Here is a 27715-nt window from a genome sequence, read left to right on the forward strand (position 1 = left end):
GTTGGTGAAAGGATCAACTCCGTGCGACCATCTTGTGTGTGTGTGTGTGTGCGTGTATACTGTGATTATATGATGGTGGAGGTTATTTCATGTCCTCGAGTGGGTCAGTGGGTCTGAGCGTTCGTTCAATGTTGGGATGATGGATCTTGAAACATTCAGCGCAGGAGAGTGGCAAAAGTTTCAGATAAGCTTAAAACACAACATCAAGGCGTTTTAGCCGAGTCGAACAGGCAGTAGCATTGCGCGATATGAACACTTTCATGTTGAGTGATCTTTTCGTGCATAATCCATGGTCGATCGACCTGGTCTTCTACATCACTCCATGTCGGTTTAAGCAGTACAAAGGAATAGATCCTCGTATACTGACTGCATGGTAGGTAAGTAGTACGTAAACGTCATTTGACCATCTACGAGTATCACACACACATCCTTTGGTCTAAACACCAAGAAGGTTTACTCTATACCATGCGTGTACTTCCTCCTTCTTTCCAATGTCCTTCTAGCTTCCCACGCATCATCAATCGGACTTAGCCGGAACCCTCCCTCTACGTTGTGAGCATCATCGGCATGTGTTACCTCAATACCTAAACCTAAAGAACGAAGCAATCTGTTTGAGTAATATAGATCCACGAGGGAATCACGGAATATGTTAGCTGGTTCGACTTCGAATAACACTTCCGTGGAATTTTCATGCCGATTTACGACTTTGACATCTTGTTCATATCCTTCTTGATCCGTTGCTAAATTTTTGAGCCAACCTAACCATTTTTGCTTTTGATCTATATTTTGCGATTTAAGGTATTCTTCAAGCCATGTCCAATATATTTCAAGTGATTTGGAAAGGACCACTCCCATTCTTAATTTTAAGCCTGTGGAAATGATATCACATGCGCCATTTCGTATCTCTTCGTCGTCGTCTTGTACGAGTCGCAATAAAGCTTGGTGTAGTTCTACGTTAGGAAGAGTGAACAAATGAGGGGTTAGATGAGCAAGTGATCGAAGTGAAGATACTCGAGATGGTTGAGATTCGTCTTCGTGCGAGAAGGTTAATATAGGAGCCGATACAGTCTCGAGGCCTTCCATAGCTGTAATATTCTCGTTTATGATGCTCTGGATTTAACAGTCAGTCATAGCTTGAGCATCTATGAGTACGAACAATCCTTAACTCACATTGTGCATCGCCCATCCAAGAGATACCAACCCAGCTTCTTTGACAGGTACGCATCTGCTTTCCACCACTATCCTCAGTCTCTCTATAACCTTTTTCCATTTCCCATCCATTCCTTGTAAAACTACGTCTGACCATTTGATTTCGGATAAAGCATCCAGAGCCAAAACTCTCACACCGTCACCGCCTCTACCTGTCAAAGCATTCTCCAAGACTGCATCAAAGATCTCTCCAGTCCACAAATCAGGCAGCGAAGGTAATTTTTCTAGTACCGGTGTCTGATCGATTTCACTTGCAGATTTTGATAATAGGGCGAGTACCAGTTCCTGAGTAGGTTGATTCGACAAAACAAACTTTACCGAAGCGTTATGTCGAGCATCTTCTCCAGGAACGAAAGGGATATCACCTCTGTTGTCAAGATGTGCAGTGACGAGATAATATGTTTGATTAGCGATATCTGACGAGGTGCTTTTCACATTTACGTTGTAATCTTGTACACATTCTAGAACAGCTTCAGTAACCGGTGGACAAGTTGCAGGTACGCATCGTCTGACCAATGTCGACAAGCCATCTTCGAAAGATCGTTTGGAGGGACTTGACATGTCTGTCCAAGGTATCACATTCGCGATAAGTTGTTTCAAGTACAGCACTTCGCCGTGAACTGCGTTGAGATCAGATTCTTCCGGTTTGGTCATGATGGTTAAAGCTGCATTCAATGATTGACTAGGGGGTATGAGTGAAGATAAAGCTTGAGCAGCAACTTGTCGGACCTATATACAACCTTAATCAGCTGTAATGGAGGTACACATATGTAAGCTGACATACCTGGTAATCCTTGTTGCTCAAATATCTCTCTACCGTTATCCTCAACTCCTTTACCAATTCCTCAGAATCATCATCATACCTCAAACTTCTAACAATGATCAAAATAGGAAACAGGGGTGAATGCTTATTGCCACTGGACCCTTTTATACCATGCGATTCCAGATATTTCGTGATAAAGGGGATGACCGATGGGTATTTAGAGTGAAAAGCTGAGAACGACATTCTGGTAGCTAAGGTCGATCGTGATTTGTAGTAATCTTGGCCACCTCTTGGAGGGGACAAGCATCGATGTACCAAGGTAGAGAAAAGGATTAATCCGACATTTCGGACATTCCAGCTAATTAAGAACAAAAATTAGCCTTCGCATATACGTGAAGCCATACATAGATAAAAAGAGCAATCAGGGTGATATGCCACTTACTCAGGCGACTCGAATGCCCCCAAAGCAGTCATGACTCCGCTTTCGAACCATTGACCAAACCATTTCGTCTGTCTTGCATCTAAAAGCACAATCTTCAACACGTTGAAAGCATGTACTTTCGTTACGTTTGAGGCATCTGCATTATCGACTCTGGCCAAGTCCAGTAAAGCTGTTAGAGCAGTGTTGAGTAATTCTTCGTCGAATGATACGAGAGATAAGATCGAGTAAGGTAGTGCTGCCGAACGACGGGTGGTAGAGTGCTGGTCAGATGCAATGGTGCGTAGTTCATGCTTTTGCGAGGAGGATCATATCAGCTACGTAGTCCACTTTTGATCATTGCCTGTGATTGTCAGCTACTCACCTGCAACCATTCTTCACATAATCCCCTTAATTCAGGTATAGGTCTAACAGCTTCCACTAATTGCGTAAACGCAATAGCGATTTTCGAGAAAGTACCGCGATGTTTGATTTCGTGCATCCACGTCAGGAAACATTCACCCGCGATGTTCATCTCGTCTCTTGTCCATATTGTCTGAGAGACACCGGACTGAGTTATAGGCAAAGATGCTATCGTAGCAAGTAATTCACTGATCCGGTCTGTCAGCTTATTGTCATCCTAAGTACGACTTGTAGCTCACCCCGCATTTCTCGTTGCCCTCCAACAGCCCGACAACAAGCCCGTATGATCCATTCCTTCCCCTCCTTCCCCATCTTCCTCTTCATCATCGCCATTTCCCAGTACCTCGTATGCTCGTGCAATCTCGTGATCTGGTCTAGAGGAGTCCACTGCCCCTTCGACAGTGGAAGAAGCAAGTGAGATGACGGTCTTGGTGATGTTCCATATTCGGTTGATAAGAGCGAGCAAGTGGTGGAAAGTGGGTTGCCAAGCTTTTTGAGAGGTTGAAGAGGTAAGATCAAGACATGATAGCAGATCACTATGATATATCAAATTAGCTAGTCAAGTCATATGCGAGTCAAGGTGATCAATCCAGCTTACGCAATTGCAGACAGAGACCCATGTAAAGGATACTCTTCTATCCCTTTTACCAAATCCTTCTCAACAACTTCTATCCCTTTCTCCAACTTCTCAATCAGGTTTCCGACAAAGTGCAGTGCTCCAGATTGGTCTTGATCACTCTTGACCAATTTACTGAACAAGATACACAAAGCAGATTTACCAGCTTCAGCCTGAGTTTTCCTAGGTAGATTGATAGAGTTCATCGCTGAATTTATTAGAGCTTGTGACGATGGTGTCGAGAGCGTCTCATAACCTGGTAAAGGAATCGTAGCTGATTCCAAACTGTCGAACAGGTTTTGTCAGCTATACCAAAACCACCGAGTGCATGCACCATGAATAATAGCTTACATCTTTCTAGATCTATTTCGAACCTCTGTAAATTCACTCATCTGACAACACAATAACATTTCCACTCTCTCTTTCGTATACACTTTTATCTGTATATCGTGATTATCTCCAAAAACATCCAAATACCTTCCTAGGAGGTTTAACGATAGCAATATTTTGAATACTGGAAACCTCCGAGCTTGTATTAGACCATTATCGAGATAATCAAGGAACCAACGATGAAAAGATTCGCATAATGGTAATATGGATGATACCGATTCCTGTTCTTTCGTGATGTTGTCTGTGTTGGGCTTCTTACGTAGGATTCGCCGAGTGGAAGTTTCAAGTTGATGTAGACGGACTAGGAATGCGAATGTCGATGAGGAAAACGCTGAACGGCTCCTACATATTCATTTATGTACAAATGGATTGTTAGAACGGCATGGATCGGAAGATAATAAGATAGAAAGGACGTCAGACCTGAAAGTATTGTACTTACCCTGCAGAAGGCAGTCCATCATTCCATGTAAACCCTTCTTTGATCAATTCGAAGACTTCTTCAGTGAATTGATCTTTTGATCCAGAAACTAATTCGAAAGCTCTAATCCTTATATCTGCATCTTCATGTGCCAAAGCATCTTTCAAATCCTGCTGGGGAAGTTGATTCACTTTTACAATCCCTAGAGAAAGTCCAATCGAAGCTACCGTTATCCATGCACCGAACAACTCGCTCTTATCTGAAAGTACACCAAGAAGGGTTGTAACGTATGAAGGATCTTTCTTGAATAGGGAAGGAAGGAGATAACGATTCATGGTTACCATTACAGAGTTTGGCAAACCCGGGGCGAAATAGGGTACTAGCTGTTGGACAACATCATTTTTGGAAGAGATAAATTTGGTGAGAAGGTTAATGATTAGATTTGATCGGATATTCGCACAATCTACTATCCCCAAATCTCCTAGTAGATCATTCACTAAGTTTGGTGAGTTGGTTGAGATGGTTGATGATGGTACGTAGTCCAGTAAAGTTGAAATTACAATTAAGTTCGATCTTCTAGCTATACCATTACTTATAGCTTGTCTAAAAAGCGGTACGATAAATGTTGTTGATTCGCTGGTTGATGTCTCTGGAGGAGGAAGGAGGGTTGAGAGCTCGCCGGCTAGAGAGAGGACATCGGAAGATCTTTGTTGTTGGACTTTAAGCGGATGATCGAGGTTGAGGAGAACTAAAGAAGCGAGATGACCACCTGGGAGGAATGCTGGTACGATCTTAGCTTCAACTTCGGTGAACAAACTCGGACTGGTTGAGGCAGATAAAGCGATCATTTGTCGAAGGAGTACAAGAAGCAATTCGAGATGTTTTAGTTGGACTGCTGGAGGATAGGATCGTATAACAAGCTCAATCCCTTCGTTGACGAGTGTACTATCTTGGTGAATCAGCATTGGCCATAGGACTAGTTTGGTTGACATACCCATCTTCCAACTGATCTGGCTTCGCCTTCAATAGGGCTTTTCTACACACCTCAATCTCCTTCATCCCTTGATCGTTCGTTACTCGGTTCTCCATGACTCCGAATCGATCGAGTGTGGAGACGCAGATCTTCAGACCAAATCAGATGGTCTTTTCTCTTGCTTGGTTTATACGATACAGCTGATGCTTCACTGTGGTGTGACACAGTCCGGTCGTATATTGCACGGGATCAGCAGCAGTATTTGCATCTTCACCTTCAACTTTTTTTTCGAAACAACAACAATATATCATGACGTGGAAGATCTTTGGTATCATGGGAAATTGATTCCGTCATTCGAGGTGAGGTTGTTTTGAACAACGTCTGGAGGAGCGATCTCAACATTTCAACTGTACTTCTATCATTAGACTTGCCAACATCCCCGCAGGATCGATCGCCCGTATCGTCCATAATGTCGGCTCAGTCACCACCTCGGAACGGGGCGAACCCCGAGCAAGAATTCATCCATCAAATCGCCATAGAGGTGGGTATATCCATGTATCGAGCTTTAAAAGTCGAACACTAATCCAGTGTGACCATAGATGTCTCGATTGATGAACTCTGTCGACGTCAATGATCTTCTCGGAAGACGTATAGTGGAGATATCAAGAGGTAATAGAAGTGGGGATGCTTTCCTGAAAGGTGTGTAAATCAATTCACTCCGGTACTCTCCAATCTATCATGCTCATATTGTCATTCTAGCCGTTTCGACATTTGGTAAATTTCCTGAAGATGCGATGTTGTCATTACACACACGTATACTGGCTCAACAGTCCATTGTATCTCAGTCGAATGGTAGTAGTAATGCTCGAAGAGGATCAGACCATTCACCTCCTAGGATGTTAGGTGGTAGACCGAGTGGTGAAGTCGAAGGTATGGAACATGACGATTCAGATAGGTTGGCTCCTGAGCCAGTGAGAAAAGGTGGTTTGAGACGAGGCGGAGGCGATGTGAGTCTATAGTTCAGCCTGATCATCATCGAAGCTAATCGGTCTGTTTGTATTAGGCTGTGGCATTTCGAGCTCCACCCACTGCTAAACCATCGTTATTGGGTTTGGACAGATTAGCAGCCGAGAAGAGAGCTGCCGCAGCTGCTGCTGAAGGAAGGAGCGAGCCACCAAGTAAACGGTCAAAGAGGGATGCAGAAGACGAGAGAGACGACGGATCAAGTGCTGGAGGTGTATTCAAAAGTAAGTCCCCTCATTCATTCAGGTCTGTCAACATCTGACAATGCGAACAGTCCCGTCGATACCCGTAAAACGAGAACATGCGAGAGTACGACCAGATGAGACGCCAAGTCGAGGTACAGGTTTGTCGGACGAAGCGAAGAAGAGACTAGAGGCTTATAGGAGTAAGAAGAATGCCCCCATTTCTTCGATCACTGTATCGTCATCAGATAAAGATGGTAGAGATAAGCAGGGTGGGATAGATGATTTCCAATCGAGGTTGAACAGAGGATCTTATCGAGATGGGAGGGATAGAGATAGAAGAGACAGCCGACGAAATGATGATCGAGATCGAGATAGGGACAGGGAAAGAAGGGATGGTAGGGATCGAGATAGAAGGGACGGACGTTCTGGAGAGAAGAGCTGGGGAGCAGCACCTACACCTCGGACATCCCGTTCAGAGCGAGACCTTGAGGGAGGAAGTAGCATGCGGGTACCCAATAGAGGGTGGGACGAGACCCCTCGTGGTGGCCGGGACAGAGGACCAGGAGGATGGGGTAAAGCGGAAAGTTCAAGAAGACCTCAGACTTGGGATCAGACTCCTCGATCGGGCAGAAAGGGCTCTCCTGATGACGAAGGTGGTATAGAACTAGATGCGAAGGAGTGGGAAGAAGAACAAGTCAGGCTGGATAGGGATTGGTATAGCTACGACGATGAAGGCGCAGTGGTGAGTAAACCCTTCCTAATAAGTGAAGTCAGCCGATCTCACTAATCGTATGTGATAGGCACCCGATGAAGAACACAATCCGTTCTCGCAGTGGGAGAATCTCGAAAGAGAGAAGGAGAAGGAACTCGAAGCGAAAGCTGCTAAGCGTCAGACAGCCCGTCAAGCTCAATTCGTAAGTGAGATCATGCAAGAATAATAGTCAGATATGCTGATAGAGAACGGACAGAACGCGGACAATGATTTATGGGAGACCAACCGAATGCAAACGTCTGGAGTCATGCAGCGTGGTGGTGTAGACATGGATTTTGAGGATGACTCAGACTCCAAGGTGCATGTCCTGGTACATGACTTGAAACCCCCTTTCTTGGATGGTACAGTTGCCTATACTAGACAATTAGAGCCTATCAATCCTGTCAAAGACGGTACGAGTGATATGGCTCAGTTCTCCAAGAAGGGCAGTGCTTTGGTTAAAGAAAGGAGAGAACGACAGGAGAGGGAAAAGGTCAGTCACGTGCTAGTCCAACCTTCGTGCTTTAGCTGACAATTTATTATAGGCTGCTGCCAAAGCCGCTTCTATAGCGGGAACGACACTGGGTAATATCTTGGGTGTCAAGGATGAACCTAATTTAGGTGAAGAAGGCCAAAAAGCCGGAGACGGGGAAGGCGGTAACTACAAAGCCGATTCTCAATTTTCGAGTCACCTGCAGAAATCGGAAGGTGTATCGAATTTCGCTAAGACACGTACATTACGTGAACAAAGAGAATATCTACCTGCCTTCGCTGTCAGAGAGGAATTGATGGGCATGATCCGAGACCATCAAGGTCAGTCACTCAAGGCTCTGTTGTCGCCACATTAGCTAACATGTGCTTTGTAGTGCTCATCGTGATAGGAGAGACTGGATCTGGTAAGACTACCCAATTAGGTCAATTCTTGTACGAAGATGGATACTGCGCGAACGGTATGATTGGCTGTACTCAGCCACGACGTGTCGCTGCTATGTCGGTAGCCAAGCGTGTCAGCGAAGAGATGGAGGTAAGCTTTGGAACGCGCATTTTTGGTGAGCTTAGCTGACAGTTCAGAATTGAACAGTGTAATCTAGGAGAAACGGTCGGTTATGCGATTCGATTTGAGGATTGTACTTCGAAAGATACCAAGATCAAATGTGAGCGGTTTTTTATTAACGGATCGTCAAGCTGATATTTTGATAGTCATGACGGATGGTGTACTGCTACGAGAATCTCTGAATGAAGGAGATCTAGACCGATATAGCGTGATCATATTGGATGAAGCACACGAACGATCACTCAGTACGGATATTCTGATGGGTCTGTTGAGGAAGAGTAAGTGCGAAAACAAAGTCGCTCTCATTGCTATGCTGATATGACTGCACTTAGTCCTGACAAGAAGACGGGATCTCAAATTGATCGTTACTTCCGCTACTATGAATGCTGACAAGGTGAGTGGTACTGAATTCCGTCACTTTATCGAGATATGCACCCTGCTGAGTCTGGATCCAGTTCTCACGATTCTTCGGGAACGCCGCGACATATACTATTCCTGGACGAACTTTCCCAGTCGAGATCTTCCATTCGAAATCACCTTGCGAGGACTACGTAGATAGCGCCATCAAGCAGGTCCTGCAGATACATCTTTCAAGTCCTCAGGGAGATATATTGGTATTCATGACGGGTCAGGAAGATATCGAATGCACATGTCAAGTGATAGAAGGTGCGTATCGGCCTATATCTCAGACGTTTGTGACGCTAATATCGTATACATCTCTAGAGCGACTAGAGCAGCTGGATGATCCGCCACCTTTGGCTGTCTTACCGATCTATTCGCAGATGCCTGCTGATCTGCAAGCCAAGATCTTCTCACCCACGCCCGATGGAAGGCGGAAAGTGGTTGTAGCCACGAATATCGCTGAAACCTCTTTGACGGGTTAGTCAGCTACCTATCCTCGAAACATAATCTGAAGCTGACTCTCGCGTAGTTGACGGTATTCTATATGTGGTTGATGCTGGATACTCGAAGCTCAAGGTATATAACCCGAAAGTTGGTATGGACGCTCTTCAGATTACCCCTATCAGTCAGGCAAACGCGGGACAGAGAACAGGTCGAGCTGGACGTACTGGTGCTGGGTGAGTCGCGGTGTCGAGTGCATCACCGGAGGATTTGGCTGACTACGAAGAATAGTTTCTGTTATCGACTTTTCACGGAGACTGCCTATCTGAACGAACTTTTCCCGAACAATATCCCCGAGATTCAGAGAACCAATCTTGCCAATACTGTGTTGTTGTTGAAATCCCTAGGAGTGAAAAATCTACTCGAATTTGATTTCATGGATCCACCACCGCAAGAGAATATTTTGAACTCGATGTATCAACTTTGGTGTCTGGGCGCTTTGGACAATGTCGGGGATCTGACCCCTCAAGGTCGGAAGATGTCGGATTTCCCCATGGAACCTTCCTTAGCTAAGATGTTGATTGTCGCGACGGAATACCAATGTTCTTCGGAGATGTTGACGATCGTCTCAATGTTATCGGTTCCATCGGTATTTTACAGACCACCCCAAAGAGCCGAAGAAAGTGATGCAGCGAGAGAGAAGTTCTTCGTCCCTGAGAGTGATCATTTGACACTGCTTCATGTGTATACCCAGTGGAAAAGTAACGGGTAAGTACTTCCACTACCGTTTCGCTCGATCGTTACTTTGATACTGACAAAGAGGTAACGTAGGTATTCCGACGCATGGTGCATGAAACATTTCTTACATCCTAAACTGATGAGGAAGGCACGTGAAGTCAGAGGTCAGTTGGAGGACATCATGAAACAGCAAAAGATGGAGATACTATCGGTGGGAACCGATTGGGATATAGTTAGGTGAGCTATCTGTTTCGATCGATCCGGAACGTGAAAGAGCTAACAAACGATATAGAAAATGTATTACTGCAGGATATTTCCATCAAGCTGCCAGAGTCAAGGGTATTGGAGAGTATATGAATGTCAGGACTGGGGTGAGTTGTATTCGAGGCTGGTTGCATATGGCTTTTCAGCTGACCCATCTGGCATAGTTACCTTGTGTGTTACACCCTACTAGTGCCTTATATGGTCTTGGTTGTAAGTTCAACGCTATGGAATGTATCATGTATGTTTAAGCTAACCATATTGTAGATATGCCGGATTATGTTGTTTACCATGAGTGTAAGTTTCCCTTATCATTGTCCATGACTTCATACGCTGACAGCCAACATAGTGGTCTTGACTTCGAAGCGTAAGTTATCGCATTCCCGAACAATGGACCAATACTGATTTCCCACAGAATATATGATGTGTGTGACGTCGGTTGATCCTTACTGGCTGGGTAAGCTCCTCATCACCACTTGTGCGCATGTTCAATGAGCTGAGAGCATCATGTAGCCGAGTTGGGAAGCGTTTTCTTCTCCATCCGAGAGAAAAATTTTGACGCCTTGGCTAGAGCAAGAGCCAATCGGGATTTCAGTAAGAAGACCGAGATGGAAGCTGAGATGGCTAAACAGAGAGAAGAGTGAGTCATCCGATTATGTGCACGTCTGTGGTCAGCCATATCCTAATAAACCGCATTGCACTCGCAGAATCGAACGCGCCAAAGCAGAGAAGATACGACAAGAGGCCGTTTCGAGAACACCGAAGATTGGAGGAATGGGTGTCGCCTATACACCTAGAAGTGCAGGTATTGGAGCTGGATCAAGATCTTCGGCAACTCCCCGAAGACGACCAGGAGGAATTTGATTGTCCGATAATGTTGAAACTGTATCAATACACATACTCATGCATACTCATCATAGCCTCAGCTTCGTACTGACATTTTGTAGCTAAATTTACTGACATGATCTTCCTAATCTACTGTTCCTCTGATGGGGGACTACGTAGGGATTTTCTGTAAATCATTCGATAAAATAATGGTCTTTCACCGGTGTATACCATTGTCACTGGCAACAGAACAAGACTCGTTGCAAAAGAAAACCTAAGTGTGACAGCAATCAAGATCAACATGGTCAGAATAGTGTACCTTGGCTCACTCACCAACAAATTGCATTCCATCCTACGTGATCGTATAGCTGTCCTCCGATGATTGTACCCACCGCACCCGATACAGCTGATGGCAAAGATGGTAGTCAGCTTTACGTCACTACAGGAAAACGCAACATTGCGATGTGAACTCACACCAAGCTAAGTTCAGTGCGGCAAACTGGTGCAGTTCGCTTATTCCGCTCTACGATGGTGATCACGCACCGAATCCTAACAATCAACCAATTGCGACAAAGGTGATACAAAACTCACGTTTTGGTCTGCTACTGCAGCGACTTCTACCCCAACAGGCGCAAGGGTACTATTAAGAAAAACGACTAACAATTCGAACTGGGTTAGTACCGATGTGTCTAGATATCAAGTCATCTTCCAGCGGTATTTGTGTAGACTTACAAAACAGAACGAAACAGATAATAAACCCTGGCAGACTCTTGCTCAACATCATCAACAGAGGGAAAGGTGCTGACAAAATGGCTGCAGGGGATAATATCCATTCTGCACCGATCTTATCGGCTAGCCAACCTTCAAATGGAGAAGTGATCAGGCAAGGTACGGCCGTTGCCACTGTTCTCACACGATCAGTACCGGCTTTTACAGTATGCGAAGATGACTCGGGAGGGGTGAATGTATACTCACGGTAGACTAATCCTGCGAAATGAGAGTCTTTTCCCCATTGATCTCTCAACCTCAAGGTCAATCTGAAAGATCGCTGATCAGTTTGGTTTCAATTCCAAGAGCGTATAGAAGACCACCTACGTCGGATCGATGGCACCGAGAATCAAACCCAAACGGAAATTCACAGCGATACCTGTCAGGCTCCTCTGGAGGGTAAAGAGGATCTTAACCACTTGCAATGAAGATACCTTCTTACGCTCGTCGTGGTTCGTGTGATCATCATTCGCTGCTTGCTCGAAAGATGGTGTATTATCCATTGACTCCGGATCGTCGCTCAGGTTTGTAATGTTAGTTCCCGCTTCCTCCGTTGCCTCAGGTGAGCCATTCTGATACTTGATCAGATCCTTCTGTTCGACTGCTAACCATCTTCCGAGCAGTTCCACACTACATACAATCATGCAAAATACCCATGGCGCTTTCCAACCCAGAGTAGTGTATAGGCCTCCTCCGGCTGCTGGACCCTAAAATCGAATTAGCGCAGTCATTTGGGTAAAATTCGGATAAATCGCTTACCACAATGTTGCCGATACTCATACCGGAAAATGCGAAACCAAGTTGACGACCTATATTCTTCATTTCGACGTTCTCGCAACTATCGTGGAATGACAACCCTCAGCCGATATCGGATCAAACTCAACTTACATCAGAGCGAATCCGACTGTTGTGACCAGTCGCGGTGTCAGCTTTAAGTTCCGCAAGGAAACCTAATAAAATCAAAAGTCTGCTCACTCGACCAGATAATAGAGCAGGATAATCCCTGTATAGTACGAGCCAAGATCATTACGGCATATTGGTCCACGAAGATAAGAAGTAGTAGTGCAAATTGCATGGCACAGGTGGCTGCCATTAGAGGGCCACGTCGCCATGCTTTTCTGTCAAGAAAAATAGCGGTAGGCAAGGTGGCTAGAGCACACGAAATCGTCAATCGAGAGGAGTTTCGCTCTTTCCGGCTGACGGAATGTGGATTGTGGAACTTACAGACAGCTATGGCTATACAGTATGAGAAGAGGAACCATGATGCCTTGGTGGATATGTGTTTGTATCCTAGATCTTCTAGTCGGAATGGAATGACTGGTACGCCGACCATCTGTGATCTCGTTTAGTACGTTGCGTATTTTGCGAAGAACGAAAAGACTGCTTACATAGCAAAGTGCTTCGGTCATCGCTCCATAAGTCACCACTGGAAGATTTTAAGTCATCACGTTTTTTTGGTGACCAGGTGTTCAGAAACCTACCTATGGTGATATACCAAGTCGAACTTCGCCACTTTGGAAAACATTCAATCGCCAGTTTAGCAACCTGCTCGAATCGCTGGTGTGTACTCACGCTGGCTCCCCAGGGTGGACTCTTGCTTCTTGGTCTATGGGCGACATTCTCATCCTTCTCGGTCATCTCAACGATGCTCATCGTGAACAAAATGGTGGAGTCAAGAAATGTCGGAAAGACGATTATGATAAAGCTTCACCACAGAAACTTTGCCCAATACTGTGCGATTCTCCTAGACGTGGCGTCGACCATCCCTCTCTGTCGGCTCACTGGAAACGCACCGAAAGGCAGCTTCTCAAGTCAAAGGTGATATAGTCCTTTGTCCACAATCACCTCGTTGAAAGTATCTACATTCAATGTATCATATAGAGAGGCTGGAACAGGCTGAAGCCCCGAGTCTATCGGTATGGGTAAAACCATGATCGTCAAAATGCTTCTTGATATGATCTCATGGCAGATCCTCAGTGCAAGATAAGTATCATAGGCCTCACCTTTCTACGGATGGACCTACCTTTATGAGAGTCTGTGTCAGTACTTTTCCTTCCTTTGTACCGACTAGACCAGTGAAATCAAGTCCTCTAGACACCAGATCCTTCTTAACGCAATGGTTCGTTTTTGTCTCAATTGAAATAGAATTCATCTTTTCCCCAATCCCAATCCGATTTCCGAATCTTTCCCGTTGCTCCCACGTATCCACAACATTGATACCGTCTTCCTATCAAAACAAAACTTGAAATCGAAACTGAATAGCACTCTTCACTTGGTGTGAAATCGCTTCTCGATGCCTATACCATTCTACAGACCTTCTGAAGCGCCTGAAGCGGTCTTCGAGGGCCAATTGATCCCCCTCGCAAAAGCCAACATCGTATCCAGCTTCCTGTATACGTGGATCACACCCATACTGAAAGTCGGCTATTCTCGACCATTACAAGTTGAAGGTCGGTCTCCTTTCCCTTGATCCAATGACTAACATTGACCTCTATGCTGATGTGGGCACTTTCAGATCTATGGTCTCTTAATGATGAATTGACGAGTAAAACAGTGAGTATCCTTCTATCCTGTATCTCTTCGATCCGTGAGATTCAGTCTGATCTCAAGAATGCAGAATGCAGAGAGACTTCAGAAGCACTTCATGCATCGAATGCCGCCTTCCCGTCGATTCGAGGTGCCCGTCAAAACGATATCCGAGTCCTCACCAGCTAGCAGGTCCGGTAGTAATTTCACCCAACCACTCAGCGAGAAAGTTGATGAACAGGAAGCCTCACAACATCACTTGAAAGTCCCTTCGCAGACTACTGATGCTGAGAAGAAGCAAATCGAGCCAAGATTAGATCAGGATGAGACACCTCGACCCAGACTGGGAGAGCCACATCCTGAACATGTCAAACTATACGGGAAGAAGAAAGCCCAAAAGATTGCTTACGATCAACTCGCTATCGAAAATGATAGAGAGTACGACATGAGTCTATGGCGAGCTATCTACTTCTCGCTTTGGCCTCAATATTGGACTGCAGTGGCCCTGTCAATTGCCGGACGTGAGTTTGTCCATCTTCACATTTTGGAAGGCCGGAAACCATACTGATAAAACATTGAGCTTTGTCTAGAGGCTTTGAGAGTGACAGCGCCGTTGGTGACGAAAGAACTGATTGAACATCTGACCACTGCACACACTTATTACCAGGCTCGAAGCAATGGCACACTAACAGATGATATCCCTCGACCTGACAGTATTGGTCGAGGTATCGGATTGGCAATAGCCCTATACGTCATGCAGTCTTCAGCGAGTTTACTGTTCTTCAAAGGCGATCAGGTGGAGTTCATCATGGGCTCCAGGTTGAGCATGGCGGTGAGTCCGGCACAAGCTGAATATGGGATATATCTGACCGCAAGATATTTAGCTGATCGACATGATCGGTCGTAAATCCATGTGAGCTGCTTTACCCCTCGGTATCGGACGACCAGTATGCTGATAGGCAGCATGTTCAGGCGATTGTCTGGCAAATCCAGGAATGAAATGAGCAATGGTCGACTGTTCACTCTGGTTTCGTCAGATTGTAGCATCATTGTGAGTAAAGTCTTGTGATAATTCAAATCCTAGTGTCTACCATCGAATATCATCATAAGCTAAAACAGTTCAGGAATGGGCGATGTCAACATTCGCCAACCTCGTGATAGATCCCATAACTCTGACAACTGGTATTGCCCTCTTGATATATAATCTTGGTTACTCTGCATTAGTTGGTGTGGGAGTAAGTGTTGTATTTGAGAATTCTTCCTGCGTATAATTACCGAAACTGACCCAATTACAGATTCTGGCTATTGCGAGCCCCTCTCAATGTGAGTTCTATATCTAATTTTCTCCCTCCAGTCTGCTAATCTACGGATCAGGGTGGATGGTACGAAAATCCATGGTATTCAGTGATCGACAAGAACAACACACCGATAAACGAGTTCGACTTCTCACCGAAATCCTCAACAATGTACGAGCCGTCAAATTATACGCTTACGAAAGGTATTTCGGGACTCAAGTATCTGATATCCGCCGAAAGGAATTACGGAATTTGCGAAATAAGGGATTGCTTCGAGGAGTTATGACTGCAATTTTGAATGTCATACCTATTTTTGCCGCCATTCGTCAGTATACCTGAACCTTGCCTTCATGCGAGACTCTGAGCTGACTCAAATGCTGCAGTCACCTTCGTCACTTATGCGCTGTCAGGTCATGAGTTAACAGCTGCGGTCATCTTCTCGGGTCTACAATGGTTTTCGGTCATCCGAGTTCCCATCTCCCTGTTGCCCATGACTCTCGCTGCCATAGGGGATATGACTGTATCCCTAGGGAGAGTCAGCCGTACCTTGAAGGTAAGTCAATGTGCATTTGCACATCAACCGTAGCTGATGAGGTTCATACAGGCGGAAGAGTTAGTCGATTCTCTAGATATCGATCCTGAGGCCAAGTTTGGCATAGACGTCAAGGCGGATTTCCGGTACGATCCATCTCCCAAATTCAAAAATGATTCAAACGAAAAAGCTTCCTGCCCAAATGGGCAATCCGGCAAAGACAAAGAGCTGGACAATCGATCCAGGGCGGAGAAGAGGGAAGACGCAAAAATCGAAAGGGAGAAAACCAAGAAGCGGAAGAAGCTTGGATTGGCTATGGATGTAGATCCCGATGAACAGGATTTAGATGTACCCTTCGCTCTGAGTGGCGTTGATGTGAAGATCCCTCGAGGTATGTAAAGTCCTAACCTTGCTTGTACAGAGCTTAACGGGCTTCTGCATGCCAGGCGCACTGGTATGTGTTGTTGGGAGAGTCGGTACTGGGAAATCAACTCTGTTACACGGCTTGATCAACGAAGTGAAGAAGCTGAATGGGTATGTGAAATTTGGTGGAACTGTCAGCTATGGTGTGTGAACCTCTTCATTCGGAAGTTATAACGATGTTTAATGGCTAAGGTGTCGTGCTTATCGCAGTACCTCAGCAAGCTTGGGTGCAGTCCGGAACAGTTCGTGATAACATCACCTTCTCATCGTTGCAGCATGAAGTAGACCCAGCGAGAATCGAAGAATCGATCTTTGCCTGTGCCTTGAAAAGCGATATAAAGATGTGGGAACAAGGAGATCAGTGTGTCTTTTCTCTTTTTCTTTCTGAAACAGTTTAATCTTTTGCATCCTTGGCCGTCTAGCTTATTTGATCTCACCTGTATAGAACGAAAGTTGGCGAAAAAGGTATAACTTTGTCGGGTGGTCAACGACAAAGGCTATGCCTCGCTCGTGCATCATATAACTCATCTGATATTGTCCTTTTGGATGATCCCCTCTCAGCCGTAGATGCGGTCGTGGGCCATCATCTGTTAGAGAATTGTATTCTAAATGGACCATTTGCCAATCGAACGAGGATACTAGTCACTCATCATCTGGATGTTTTACCCAAAGCGGATTTGGTACTGGTTCTAGATCGTGTGTCAGAGAATGAAGGTCAGATCGTCCAACAGGGTAGTTACACTGTAAGTGATATTCTTGCCTAAACGTTAAGATACTGTAGACACTCTGATATATGTGTGTCTGTAATATAGGAATTGCGAAATACCGATGGAATATTCAGAACGCTGATGGATGAATTTGGAGTAATTGAGAAACAAGAGCAAGAAGCCGATCCAACCGAACAGATCGATACCGAAATCGCTTCGAAAAATCCTGACAAACCTGTGTCCTCCATGAGTTCAGAAAAAGATGATGACAGTATCGAAGATGAAGAATCTCATCCTCATAAAGCCCCGAAGACGATTCCCGACAAAGAATTCGAAGATGAAGAAAGAGTTACAGGTAATGTATCTTGGGGAACTTACAAAGCATATTTTCAAGCCTTGAATTCACCTTTCTACGTTCTCACGTGTGCAAGTTTTCTATTACTCACTCAAGCTTCTGCGATTGGTAATTCCCTTTTCTTGGGTTACTGGACGGGAGATACCATTGGTGGTTTCTCCCAAGGAGAATATATGGGAGTTTACGGTGGTATGTATCCCATATTTCTCATTGGGTGATGCGCAGTACAGGGTATCCTGATTCCAGATGATCCTAGGTCTTGGTGCTGCTCAAGCTTTCTTCAATGTGGGTCAAGACCCTCAGTGCTCCATTTACACAGAGCCCTATTCTAACATCCCTGAGATTGCCTCGCGCATACAGTTCGGAACAGTCTTTGGGATTGCTTTGGCGGCAATGAGAGCGTCTCTCAATATGTTCAATGGCGGTTGGACAGCTGTCATGCGAAGTCCTACCGCTTGGCATGATCGAACCCCGGTGAGTGATCAAGCTATCAAGAGGATATGGACTTGGTATTGACAAAGCCTACTTTTTTGTTTTACTAGACTGGAAGGATCATTAGTCGACTTTCAAAAGGTAAGTCAAGTAGTCCATGATCTCACAGAGATATCAATGAGAACTTCTGGGCTGATCAACATCTGAATAACTGCAGACATACGTATCCTTGACGATCGATTCTCCTTGATCTGGTATCAGCTTTTAAGGTGTGTACAGGACGATATACTGGACTGCACTAGCGCATCCGCTACTTACTGACCTGTGACTGTGAAGCAACACTTTGATCATTCTCGGAACGATGGGTTTGATCATATATACTTATCCATGGTTGGGACTAATGTTCATCCCTCTTGGCTGTGCCTTTGTCAGTATAATTTACAATGTTCTTCTATTATCAAGGACGCCACTCACGTATGCTGGCTGATGTGATGATAATATGCAGTATTTGTGTACGGCATTTTACACGAGAACTTCAAGAGAATTAAAGCGGGTTCGATCGCTCGTACGAAGCGAGTGGTACACTTCTTTCAGCGAGCAAGTGAGTTCACTTTAATCACCAGCAAATATATTGCAGGTCGAGACTGACGCTTCACTTGGTTCTTTACAGCTTGCGGGTCATGCGGTCATAAGAGCTTTCGGACAACAGCAGAAATTCCAAGATCGCTTGAGGGACGGTTTGAACAAGGAACAGGTGAGCTGAGACCACTTTGACTGATATTGCCTAATCTCCTACTAACGTATATTCACCTGCCTTTCAGCAAGCTTACATATTAACTGTGAGTGCCAGAGTAAACTTTGATCGTAATGTTACAGAGGCTGATTTGCCAGAGCATCTCATATATAGTTGACTTGTCAACGGTGAGATTACACTTCCTGTCCTGTCATACACATAACAACGGACTAGTGCTGATAATGTCGGTTTATCAAGATGGCTTTCCGTTCGTCTCGATGCGTTAAGTCAGAGCATCATCCTAGTAAGCCTTTTCTTCATCTATTGATGATCGCGTCAGAATGATAATAACCCTTTTCTTGTGAATAGCTTATCGGTATCATCGGGGTTGTACAACGAGAGCATGTCTCACCTGAAAGATTTGGGGTGGTGTGTAACTCACATTGAACTTGATCTACCGAAGATATATACATCGCTAATCGTCTCATATTAGGTATTGACATATGCGTTGAACACGGCTTATAGTTGGTGTCTCCCTTTACTGGCCGGTTTCTTTGAGCTGACTTTCTCCCGAATTGCAGTTTTCACATTGTTTATTCCCCTCTGGGCTGAATGTGAACAAGAAATGGTACGTCCTATCCCTCCCGTCCATCATCCCAAGAATATTCGGTCCAGTAATACGCTGTATCGACGGCTCATAAACGTAAAACCTATGATAGAATTGCGTTGAACGTCTTCATCACTATAACAATCTCCCTTCCGAGGCCTCTCCACTCCTACATTCCGATCCCAAGCCAGATCAATGGCCGATAAACGGCAGAATCGAATTCAAAGATGTCTCTCTCCGCTATAGACCTGAATTACCGTACGTCCTCAAAGATCTAAGTTTCTCCATTGGGGCAGGTGAGAAAATCGGTATAATTGGTAGGACAGGTGCGGGAAAGAGTAGTGTGGCGCAGGCATTGTTTAGGACTGTGGAGATTGATAAAGGTAAAATTGAGGTCGATGGAGTTGATCTGAGAGAATTGGGTTTGGAAACTGTAAGTTCCTCTTTCTTATACCGGAACGTTATAGAGACTGAGCTGGATTTGTGTACTGTCATGTACAGTTGAGATCGAGATTGGCGATTATACCTCAAGATGCATTTTTGTTCGCTGGTACAATCAGGTGAGTTTGCTATGTGTCTTCCATAAGAGTATTCATCTATCATCATGTACCATGGATCTTCGTTTGTCGATAGGCATCTGACGAATGGCTTTGATGCAGGGACAATCTCGATCCGACTAGTTCAAAAACCGACGCCGAGCTCAACGATGCCTTGAATCTTATCCGTAATCATCCTAGAGTATCGATCACTCTGAAAGACAAATTGAAACTTGATTCGAGTATTGCTGCTGAAGGAGCCAATTTCAGTGCAGGTGAAAAACAATTGTGTGAGTTTTCTATACAAATCACAAAACGACTTCACCTGTTGTTGTTATATTCGCGAAAGGTGTACCGGCTGATTTGGTCTGGTCTGGCGTAGTGTCACTTATCAGAGCATTATCACGAAGATGCAAGATCCTCTTACTTGACGAAGCTACTTCTTCGGTCGATCCTGAGACGGACGCTTTGATCCAGGGTATCATCCAAACTGAATTTTCAGATATTACCGTGAGTCTTTCTACACTGTGCAGAACAATACAATAAGAGGGAATCCGATGACAAAACAAATATCTGATTCACTTGTGATATCACATCCCATAGTTACTCTCTATCGCTCATCGACTTCAGACTGTGGCGTATTACGATCGAATTTTAGTCCTAGACAAAGGTCAAGTGGAGGAATTTGATACGCCTTTGATGCTTTTCGATAAGAAAGATTCCATCTTCAGGGATTTATGTGATAAAAAAGTGAGATTAAACTGAGATTAAATTCATACATTATGATATCGTATCGCATGGAATTGTGCTGATACTGATACACTGTACTTATAGCACATAAGAAGAGAAGAATTACTAAGGATCCAGGAAGAAGCTAGATTGGCTAAACTCAGTAGAGAGTAGAGATGCCACAGAGGCACTTGGTGCTCAATCAGTATGACTTTGTAAAGCATTCACAAACCCTCCCTGTCGCTCTACATATGTGAAATCCTTGAGACAATGCATATATCGCTTGATCGTATATATACACCATTGCATGAAGATGAGAAAGATGGTTTGTGCACAGAAAGAAACCTTTGCATCGAACTAAGAACTATCGTACAGCCTCAACCATGATGTTTGTCAAACTAACTAATCCTTGCCTTACGAACAGACAGAGATAAGAAACCCATAAGCTAACCATATGGAAGAATAGTACCACATTAAGAGAAACACAAAGAAAGGAAAACATAATGTTAAGAAGAAGGAATATTCTATTTTATCGTATTATACTATTTATGGCTACAAGAGAAGGTCCCTCTTCTTCGTATCGAATGAACGGTGGTTTTGAGAAGTTCAATACAGTCCACCAGTTTGCGAGAATTGGAAATGCCTCGACCGTGTTTGATCTGAACCTTGACAACACCTCATACTGTATAATCCACCGATATTCTTACATCCCACATACATCCACCTCACATCACTATACATCCTTCTTTACCGCCTTTAGCCTGATGTTCCTCTTTCATAGCTTCCATTTCCAATCTCCTATCCAGCGCTGCACCACCTCCACCAGCTCCTCTTGATCCCGAGGCAAGTCTTTTCGTAGCTCGCTTGTCTCCTCCGTCAGCAGCGAGTTTGTACCATTTCATGGCGCCTTGAGGATTCGCTTCGGTACCAATACCAGTCTTCACATAAAAAGATGACATTAGCCTAGCGCAATTGCTGACAGATGAAAAACGTAGTATCATGAGCACACTCACCTCCGTGAAGTATCCCACAGCATACTGAGCTTTTGCTAATCCCATCTCAGCGGCTTTCTTAGCCCACAAATAAGCTTCTGTATCCGATTGCGGTAATACTCCAGGTGATCCGACGAGGTACCATGCGGTGAGGGCGAAACATGCGTCTCGGTGATTCTGCTGAGCGGCTATATTCTGTAGAGTTGCAAGATATTCGTAAGTCAGCATTTATGACAATAATCACAATGAGCGACACATGTCGGATTCATCAGGAATGTAGGGATGTGTTTGATATGCCCGATCAATGGAAGGACCCCACTCACGTAATAATGTATACTCAACGCAGCATCAACCGGACAGCCCATTTTCCCATACTCATAACATTCACCTAACTTGAATGCCGAAGGTGCATATCCCAATTCAGCAGCTTGAGCCAGCAACTCAGCGGCATATTCGAAATCGACAAATAAAACATTGTCGATTCCTCTTTCATGTAATAATGCCAGTTCATGTAGGGCATGAGGGAATTCTTCCGTGGCGTGTTCGGCAGATCTCTTTAACCATTTGACACCTTCTTTAGGTCTTCTCGATAGACCTAATGCACCGTTGAGCTCGGCGGTCCCGAGTCTGTACATCGCTCCGGGGTGTAACGCAACAGCCGCTTTTCTACGTGTACGAAGGGAATATGTTAGAAAAATGACATGGACTTCTACTACGGGATGGAGAAGGATGGAATCAAGAGAAAATGAAGGAATGTATGCGTAACTATGTCTAGCAGCTGTCAAACGAACAGTTCCAACTCACTTGTAGTACTGTACAGCCTTTGCACTCTCCCTCCTACATCCCCAACCATGTTCACAGCAAGTCCCCGCCCTATAGCACGCATCGGGATGGCCATGTTTCGCAGCTAATATAAATAAGGGAAAGGCCCTATCGAAATCCTGTCTACCTCTGACAGTCCCTATACCATTGGCATAACAGTCCGCGAGGAAATACTGAGCATCTGGATATCCCCTATCTGCCAATCTCTTCAACAGGGCTGTCGCCTCTTTGATCAATTCTTCTCTTTTCTCAATGAGTTTAGTGGTAGTTGGTGGTGGAGATGGATCAGCTTCTAGTTCAGGAGGGACCATCGATTTGGCTGCGTCAATCATGAATACTGAAAATTCAAATATCAATTCTGGATCGTTGGTCTTCTTGGCGTTTTCTCGATATAGCTGGAGGGTACGATCTTGAGATAATAATTCGGCTTGATTACCTGGTCTCAAGTGGGCTGTTCAAGACAATCATAAATTATCTAGAATCAGCACCATTGCTTCTCTCTCACTTTGGATATTTATGTATGAAGGGTCTCTATATCTTACTCACATTGATCTAACAACGCTGCAGGCTGACTGACGATCCTACTCTGTCTATCAAACTCCCTATCACCTCCTCCGGGGTAACCCATACCTTGTGGATACCCACCATCTATAGGCGAATTATCACCGTACATGCTTGAACTCGTGGGGTACTGATTCATCTGCGCGCCGTACTGTGATTGCGGATGAGGGCTAATCGGACTGTTGCCTGCTCCTCCTGGTCCTGATCCATATTGATTGACAGGTATAGCTGCCATATTGATGGGTTGATGAGTTGGTGATACCAATTTACCGTGAAAGGGGGTTGAGGTGATCGATTGGTCTTGGCAAAGACGTGTGTGATGGGTGATTTAACACGACTGGCGATTGTCGATTTATGACAAATGGATGATAATGATACAGATGAAAATTCAAAGTAGCGTCAGGTAAAGATCAAGAGTCCAAAACCAAAGTGGAATTGTGATATGAAGAAGCGGAAAAGAGAGACAGAGAAAGATGTTTTATTCGCCCGGGCACCGAAAACGAAACGATGACGGGATAATCGACGGATTCCAGGGTTGTTGGTGTTTGTTCGTCAAGGGTAAGTAAGTGAGCTAGGCGGCGAGGCTGATGTAAGGGGTCGTAGCGTTTCAAACTATTGCGAAGAGCGTTCAGATGCACAGCGATGATCACGTCGAGGGTTGGTGTTGGCAATGTCCGGATTCCAGACCTGTGGACTGTTCAGAAGAGAGAGATACTCTCGTAGGTAGAGATGGAGAATAAAGGGATTCATAGTGGGTGTGATGGATGGTTGGCTGTCAAACGGGGACAAGCATGAAACAACCAGGCAAATCGGCGATCACCGCTTCTCACCACTCTGGGCCTAAATTTCCTCTCATCTCGCTTCATTCGACTTTTCCATCCTCGACTTGGACTTGATTGAAAGAGAGTGCTGGGCCTTATACTTGATCTTTATATTGACTAAATCTTCGCTTCGGGCCAATACAACACACAATGCGATCTATCCTTCAGCTACGCACTTTCCAAAAATCTTTCGCCCGAGGACTCGCTACAGTTGCCGAAATAGTTGAACCGATAGCTTCAAGCTCGACCTCTTCTAATCCAGTTGGAAAATGGACACCTCATACACTTAGGACGGGTTTGATAGCTAGGAAGAGAGGTATGACCGCTTTGTGGGATCAGGATGGAAGGAGATGGCCCGTGACTGTGTTGCAGGTGAGTAAGAGTTGCTTCGAAAACATATCAACGTATTGTCAACTTATTTTATCCATCTTCTTATGTCATTGGAGAAACATCTCATATGATGTTATCCTTCTACAGAATGACAGTCAACATCCTTTGTTCTACATAGTACTATTTGCTGACATTCTCATATTTTATCAATAGGTTGATGCCAACCAAGTTATCCGACATAATCCTCCACCTCCAACCTCCCCATTCCACACCCTCCAAATTGGAGCTTCCAAACGTCCCGAGAAAACTACCCCTGCCCAACAACTGGGTCATTTCAAGAAAGCAGGCGTGGAATCGAAATACAAGTTGAAGGAATATCAAGTTTCAGACGATGGTGTTCTGGCCGTGGGGACAGAATTGAATGCGGGACATTTTGTTCCTGGGCAGTATGTCGATGTGCAGGGTACATCGTGGGTGTTTATTCTTTTCCTTCTGTTTCGATTCGTGATGGAGGAGAAGGTAATTTCCCGTGGTGTCATGGAGATCTACTATCATCATAGCCAAAGTGACCTGGGCTGACATAATCTTCATACCAACACAGCATCGGTAAAGGTTTTCAAGGTGTGATGAAACGATATGGATTCAGAGGTTTGAAAGCTTCTCATGGTGTTTCAGTCAAGCATCGATCAGGAGGTTCCATCGGTCAGAATCAGGTGGGTCAGAGGTCGCTCTTTGATCTCCTTTTAATCCTGTTCACTCGTGTAATCTACTCTTATCTTTGGAGAGCATTTTGAAGCACAATCATTGACCACCAGCCTGGTCATCAATTCATCAACGAACGTCTACTGACATATTGTTGTTCTCCACTAGGACCCAGGTCGAGTCATCCCCAATAAGAAAATGCCCGGTCATATGGGCACATCAACCGTGACGACTCAGAACCTCCTCGTACACAAGATTGACACAGTCCTTAATCTCGTATACGTGAGGGGTGCAGTACCAGGATCGGACGATAGTTTCATTTCCATCAGAGATTCCAAGAAAGCTTTGATCTCGAAGTCTAAGTTGAGTTTGAAGAAAGGAAATTCAGAAGATCAATGGTTAGGTAATAACCTTACTGGGTTGCCTACTCCTGCTGGTACTAAGGATAGGGTCCAGGGGGAAGGTTGGCCTGAGGTTGTGGAGTGGAGAGGTGAAGGATGGAGTGAGAAGTAATAAGTTTGTTTTGCTTGGGTAGTTATAAGTTGGGACGTGATAACATGTGATAATGCATCATACAGTGTTGATAATAGTCTCACTTGTTATTCTGAGGCTTCGGGTTGATCACAACTTCCCTGGAAGTCAAGTTATGTCAATCAACCATCTGCTCATATCGGTTATCTGTTTCAAAGGTTCTTCTAGAGTATCCCAAGTGCTGTAGATCATGAGTCGACAATGATCAACAATGTATTGTTATGGTCACAATTCTCATCAGATCTGTCCATAACATCAATTTACTCCGATCTGAACGTGGATACGAATGTACGATGCATATGCATTTTGATTGAATGGATGTTATAACAGAATTGGTCATCTACACTAAATGTCCTGATCTAAAGTCTCAATCGGAATGAAAACTCCTTGTAATCTTAACAATGCGAGTATATAAACAAAACACCAATCCAACCTTTTACCTTCTTCTTTTCTACCGATATCTAGAGTTCTGCAGACCAGCTTGCATTACATCAATACTCTCCCCACACCACCAAGCACAGCGAACATCACACCCGCTCCGATCCATAGACCTTTCATCAGCTGGATCTCTCCACCAGCAGAAGAGTTCAAGCTCGACTGAGATACTTTGGCCGTGGATCCGCTCGTCACGCTTGCCGTCGCTCCACTACCAGCTGTGACGGTGTTAGTAGGTGCAGACACGCCGTTGAGCGACGCAGCGACGTTGAATGGTGAGTTGGAGGCGGCATCGTAGAAATCTAAGAGGATGTGATTGGGGTTTCGACTATATTACGTGTAAGGTAAAGTCAATTATGGATTTAAGAAAGGCAAAAAGCGGTGAAGATGTGGAATTAGTCAAGAGATAGTGGATGGGAATGAGTTGACTTACCCCCATAAGGACACACAGTTTCCAACATGGAATCCTATACTTCCGTCACCTGATTCACTATTCGTAACGTTCAATTGATCTTGGTTAGGTATCCAGAATTCAGTACCTCCAAGGGAGTATGACTATATGTCGAGCATGGAAGAACAGTCAGCAATTATGAGGCCAAGCGAAGCGAACGGAGGAGTATATCAAGATGAGGAAGAAACTACTTACGGTATCCAAATAATGATTGATCAAGTACATTTGAGAACTTGGTGAACCAGAAGTACGGTTGACTGAACATCCGAACGAGGCGTCCACGACGTCTGTTATATCATATCAAGCAAAAATAGCAGAATGAGAATCAGTGTTCATTCTTCTCCTTATAGACAAATACGGAAAGCATATCTATTTCCTTGTCGTTTGGTTGAAGTCAAAGACTCACTATAAGCGTCTTCCCACATATTACTAAACTCATCGATCAACCTCGGTTCACTCGTAAAATCAGCTTGGTAATCCAAAAAGGCTACTACTGTTTTTTTCTGATCTATCAATTCTCCCAATGTTGGCCAGTCGCTGAGAGCGATCTGGGAAGAGGAAGGTTGATACATGTAATCTGCGATTCCAGATGAGGTGAGGATGGATGAGTAGGTTGATACGGCGAGGTTCTCGGGGTTGGTCAGGACGATGGTTACGACTAACACGTGGAAGTGTCAGTATCGTTGCCAAAGCTTCATGGTTTGAGAATGGAAGAGCAGCTTGACTCACCATCATTGGGATTGGAAGATACCCAAGTTACGACACTTTTGAAATAATCCTCTAACAAACCACCGTCTTGTAATGACTATGTATATGGCCATAGATATCCATTTAGCAGGACTTCAGTCAAATTGCAGATTGAGATAGTACATACACAAGAGGTGTGACAGAGATGCACACCGTCACTGGCGTTATGACTAAAATGACAGATCGTTGTCAACACCATCGTCCAGTTTGATGACCAGAAAAATCCACAAACTCACGCTTGAAGTTGTAAAGTCCTTATACCATCGTTCTATCCAACATCACCTCACAACGATCAGCTGACTGACAGTATTAAGTTTATATAGCAAACGGGAAACGAAAAAACGGGAAGGGATCGACCCACCAACTGAGCGGTCACATTCTTATCCTGATTATCTGCCAGGCCATCTCCTACCGCATAACTATCGTGAGCACCGATAAACGTCACGTTTGAATATAGTCTTGAACAAAGCTCCGCATGTCCATTACATGTGTCCGCTGCTATTGTCGATGAGAGCAATGCAAGCGCTGCTGCTGCTAAGGGTATGGAGGGGAACATTCTGTTTTATGAATGGGAACGAGGTATTATCGAAGAAGAGTCAGACCGATGTGTAGGTATTAACAGATTGGATGCACTGTATGAATGTCGTCAAGACAAGTGGTACTGTCAAGAATTACGTCGCTAGGTCGTTGTGCTGTGCTATGATCTTTTGTAAAGCAAAAATATTGGTATTCCGTTTCAAACCTCCTTTCAAGCCGTTTGGTGTATCGGTGATCGTCGTTCGGATCGAGT

At 44.6% G+C, this 27715-nt stretch overlaps 7 protein-coding genes across 7 annotated transcripts; 3 read left to right on the plus strand and 4 right to left on the minus strand.

The window, feature by feature from the left end:
- Positions 1-453: 453 nt before the first annotated feature.
- Positions 454-5326, minus strand: V865_002310 (uncharacterized protein; the record flags this gene model as incomplete). Its single annotated transcript, XM_066226112.1, has 10 exons — positions 454-1110; positions 1171-1938; positions 1994-2330; positions 2415-2704; positions 2776-3001; positions 3053-3349; positions 3412-3714; positions 3781-4161; positions 4259-5182; positions 5232-5326. 10 exons carry the CDS (start codon positions 5324-5326, stop codon positions 454-456), a joined length of 4278 nt encoding a protein of 1425 aa, XP_066082209.1.
- Positions 5327-5679: 353 nt separating this feature from the next.
- On the plus strand, positions 5680-10929 carry V865_002311 (uncharacterized protein; the record flags this gene model as incomplete). The annotated part of the gene is made up of 24 exons (XM_066226113.1): positions 5680-5751; positions 5810-5909; positions 5970-6217; positions 6274-6457; positions 6508-7160; positions 7219-7332; positions 7387-7662; positions 7715-7982; positions 8036-8193; positions 8251-8323; positions 8370-8501; positions 8556-8617; positions 8679-8889; positions 8947-9102; positions 9155-9302; positions 9358-9834; positions 9898-10041; positions 10097-10175; positions 10233-10278; positions 10333-10362; positions 10415-10432; positions 10481-10522; positions 10579-10705; positions 10773-10929. 24 exons carry the CDS (start codon positions 5680-5682, stop codon positions 10927-10929), a joined length of 3975 nt encoding a protein of 1324 aa, XP_066082210.1.
- Positions 10930-11040: 111 nt separating this feature from the next.
- Positions 11041-13311, minus strand: V865_002312 (uncharacterized protein; the record flags this gene model as incomplete). The annotated part of the gene is made up of 14 exons (XM_066226114.1): positions 11041-11164; positions 11224-11296; positions 11365-11413; positions 11482-11546; positions 11623-11793; positions 11866-11927; positions 11986-12365; positions 12418-12496; positions 12547-12562; positions 12634-12807; positions 12883-12991; positions 13047-13084; positions 13140-13170; positions 13231-13311. 14 exons carry the CDS (start codon positions 13309-13311, stop codon positions 11041-11043), a joined length of 1452 nt encoding a protein of 483 aa, XP_066082211.1.
- A 640-nt stretch (positions 13312-13951) lies between these two features.
- V865_002313 (uncharacterized protein) lies at positions 13952-20707 on the plus strand (the record flags this gene model as incomplete). Its single annotated transcript, XM_066226115.1, has 34 exons — positions 13952-14108; positions 14174-14211; positions 14276-14705; positions 14775-15016; positions 15069-15097; positions 15157-15235; positions 15309-15419; positions 15480-15507; positions 15559-15804; positions 15863-16032; positions 16084-16402; positions 16458-16577; positions 16645-16795; positions 16880-17177; positions 17247-17685; positions 17753-17781; positions 17857-17970; positions 18039-18069; positions 18146-18197; positions 18265-18355; positions 18434-18529; positions 18599-18682; positions 18750-18767; positions 18836-18849; positions 18920-18965; positions 19031-19090; positions 19155-19185; positions 19243-19289; positions 19381-19701; positions 19770-19828; positions 19928-20094; positions 20187-20314; positions 20408-20554; positions 20639-20707. 34 exons carry the CDS (start codon positions 13952-13954, stop codon positions 20705-20707), a joined length of 4461 nt encoding a protein of 1486 aa, XP_066082212.1.
- A 551-nt stretch (positions 20708-21258) lies between these two features.
- Positions 21259-23143, minus strand: V865_002314 (uncharacterized protein; the record flags this gene model as incomplete). The annotated part of the gene is made up of 5 exons (XM_066226116.1): positions 21259-21471; positions 21547-21720; positions 21849-22191; positions 22330-22798; positions 22894-23143. 5 exons carry the CDS (start codon positions 23141-23143, stop codon positions 21259-21261), a joined length of 1449 nt encoding a protein of 482 aa, XP_066082213.1.
- A 736-nt stretch (positions 23144-23879) lies between these two features.
- On the plus strand, positions 23880-25274 carry V865_002315 (50S ribosomal protein L3; the record flags this gene model as incomplete). The annotated part of the gene is made up of 4 exons (XM_066226117.1): positions 23880-24101; positions 24273-24529; positions 24661-24772; positions 24930-25274. The coding sequence occupies 4 exons, from the start codon at positions 23880-23882 to the stop codon at positions 25272-25274; spliced, it is 936 nt and encodes a 311-aa protein (XP_066082214.1).
- Positions 25275-25778: 504 nt separating this feature from the next.
- V865_002316 (uncharacterized protein) lies at positions 25779-27481 on the minus strand (the record flags this gene model as incomplete). The annotated part of the gene is made up of 8 exons (XM_066226118.1): positions 25779-26055; positions 26161-26282; positions 26374-26465; positions 26585-26836; positions 26908-26983; positions 27053-27095; positions 27162-27193; positions 27287-27481. The coding sequence occupies 8 exons, from the start codon at positions 27479-27481 to the stop codon at positions 25779-25781; spliced, it is 1089 nt and encodes a 362-aa protein (XP_066082215.1).
- Between the last annotated feature and the right edge of the window lie 234 nt (positions 27482-27715).

This window comes from Kwoniella europaea, chromosome 1 (genome assembly GCF_036810445.1).
Source record: "Kwoniella europaea PYCC6329 chromosome 1, complete sequence".
Taxonomy (NCBI): domain Eukaryota; kingdom Fungi; phylum Basidiomycota; class Tremellomycetes; order Tremellales; family Cryptococcaceae; genus Kwoniella; species Kwoniella europaea.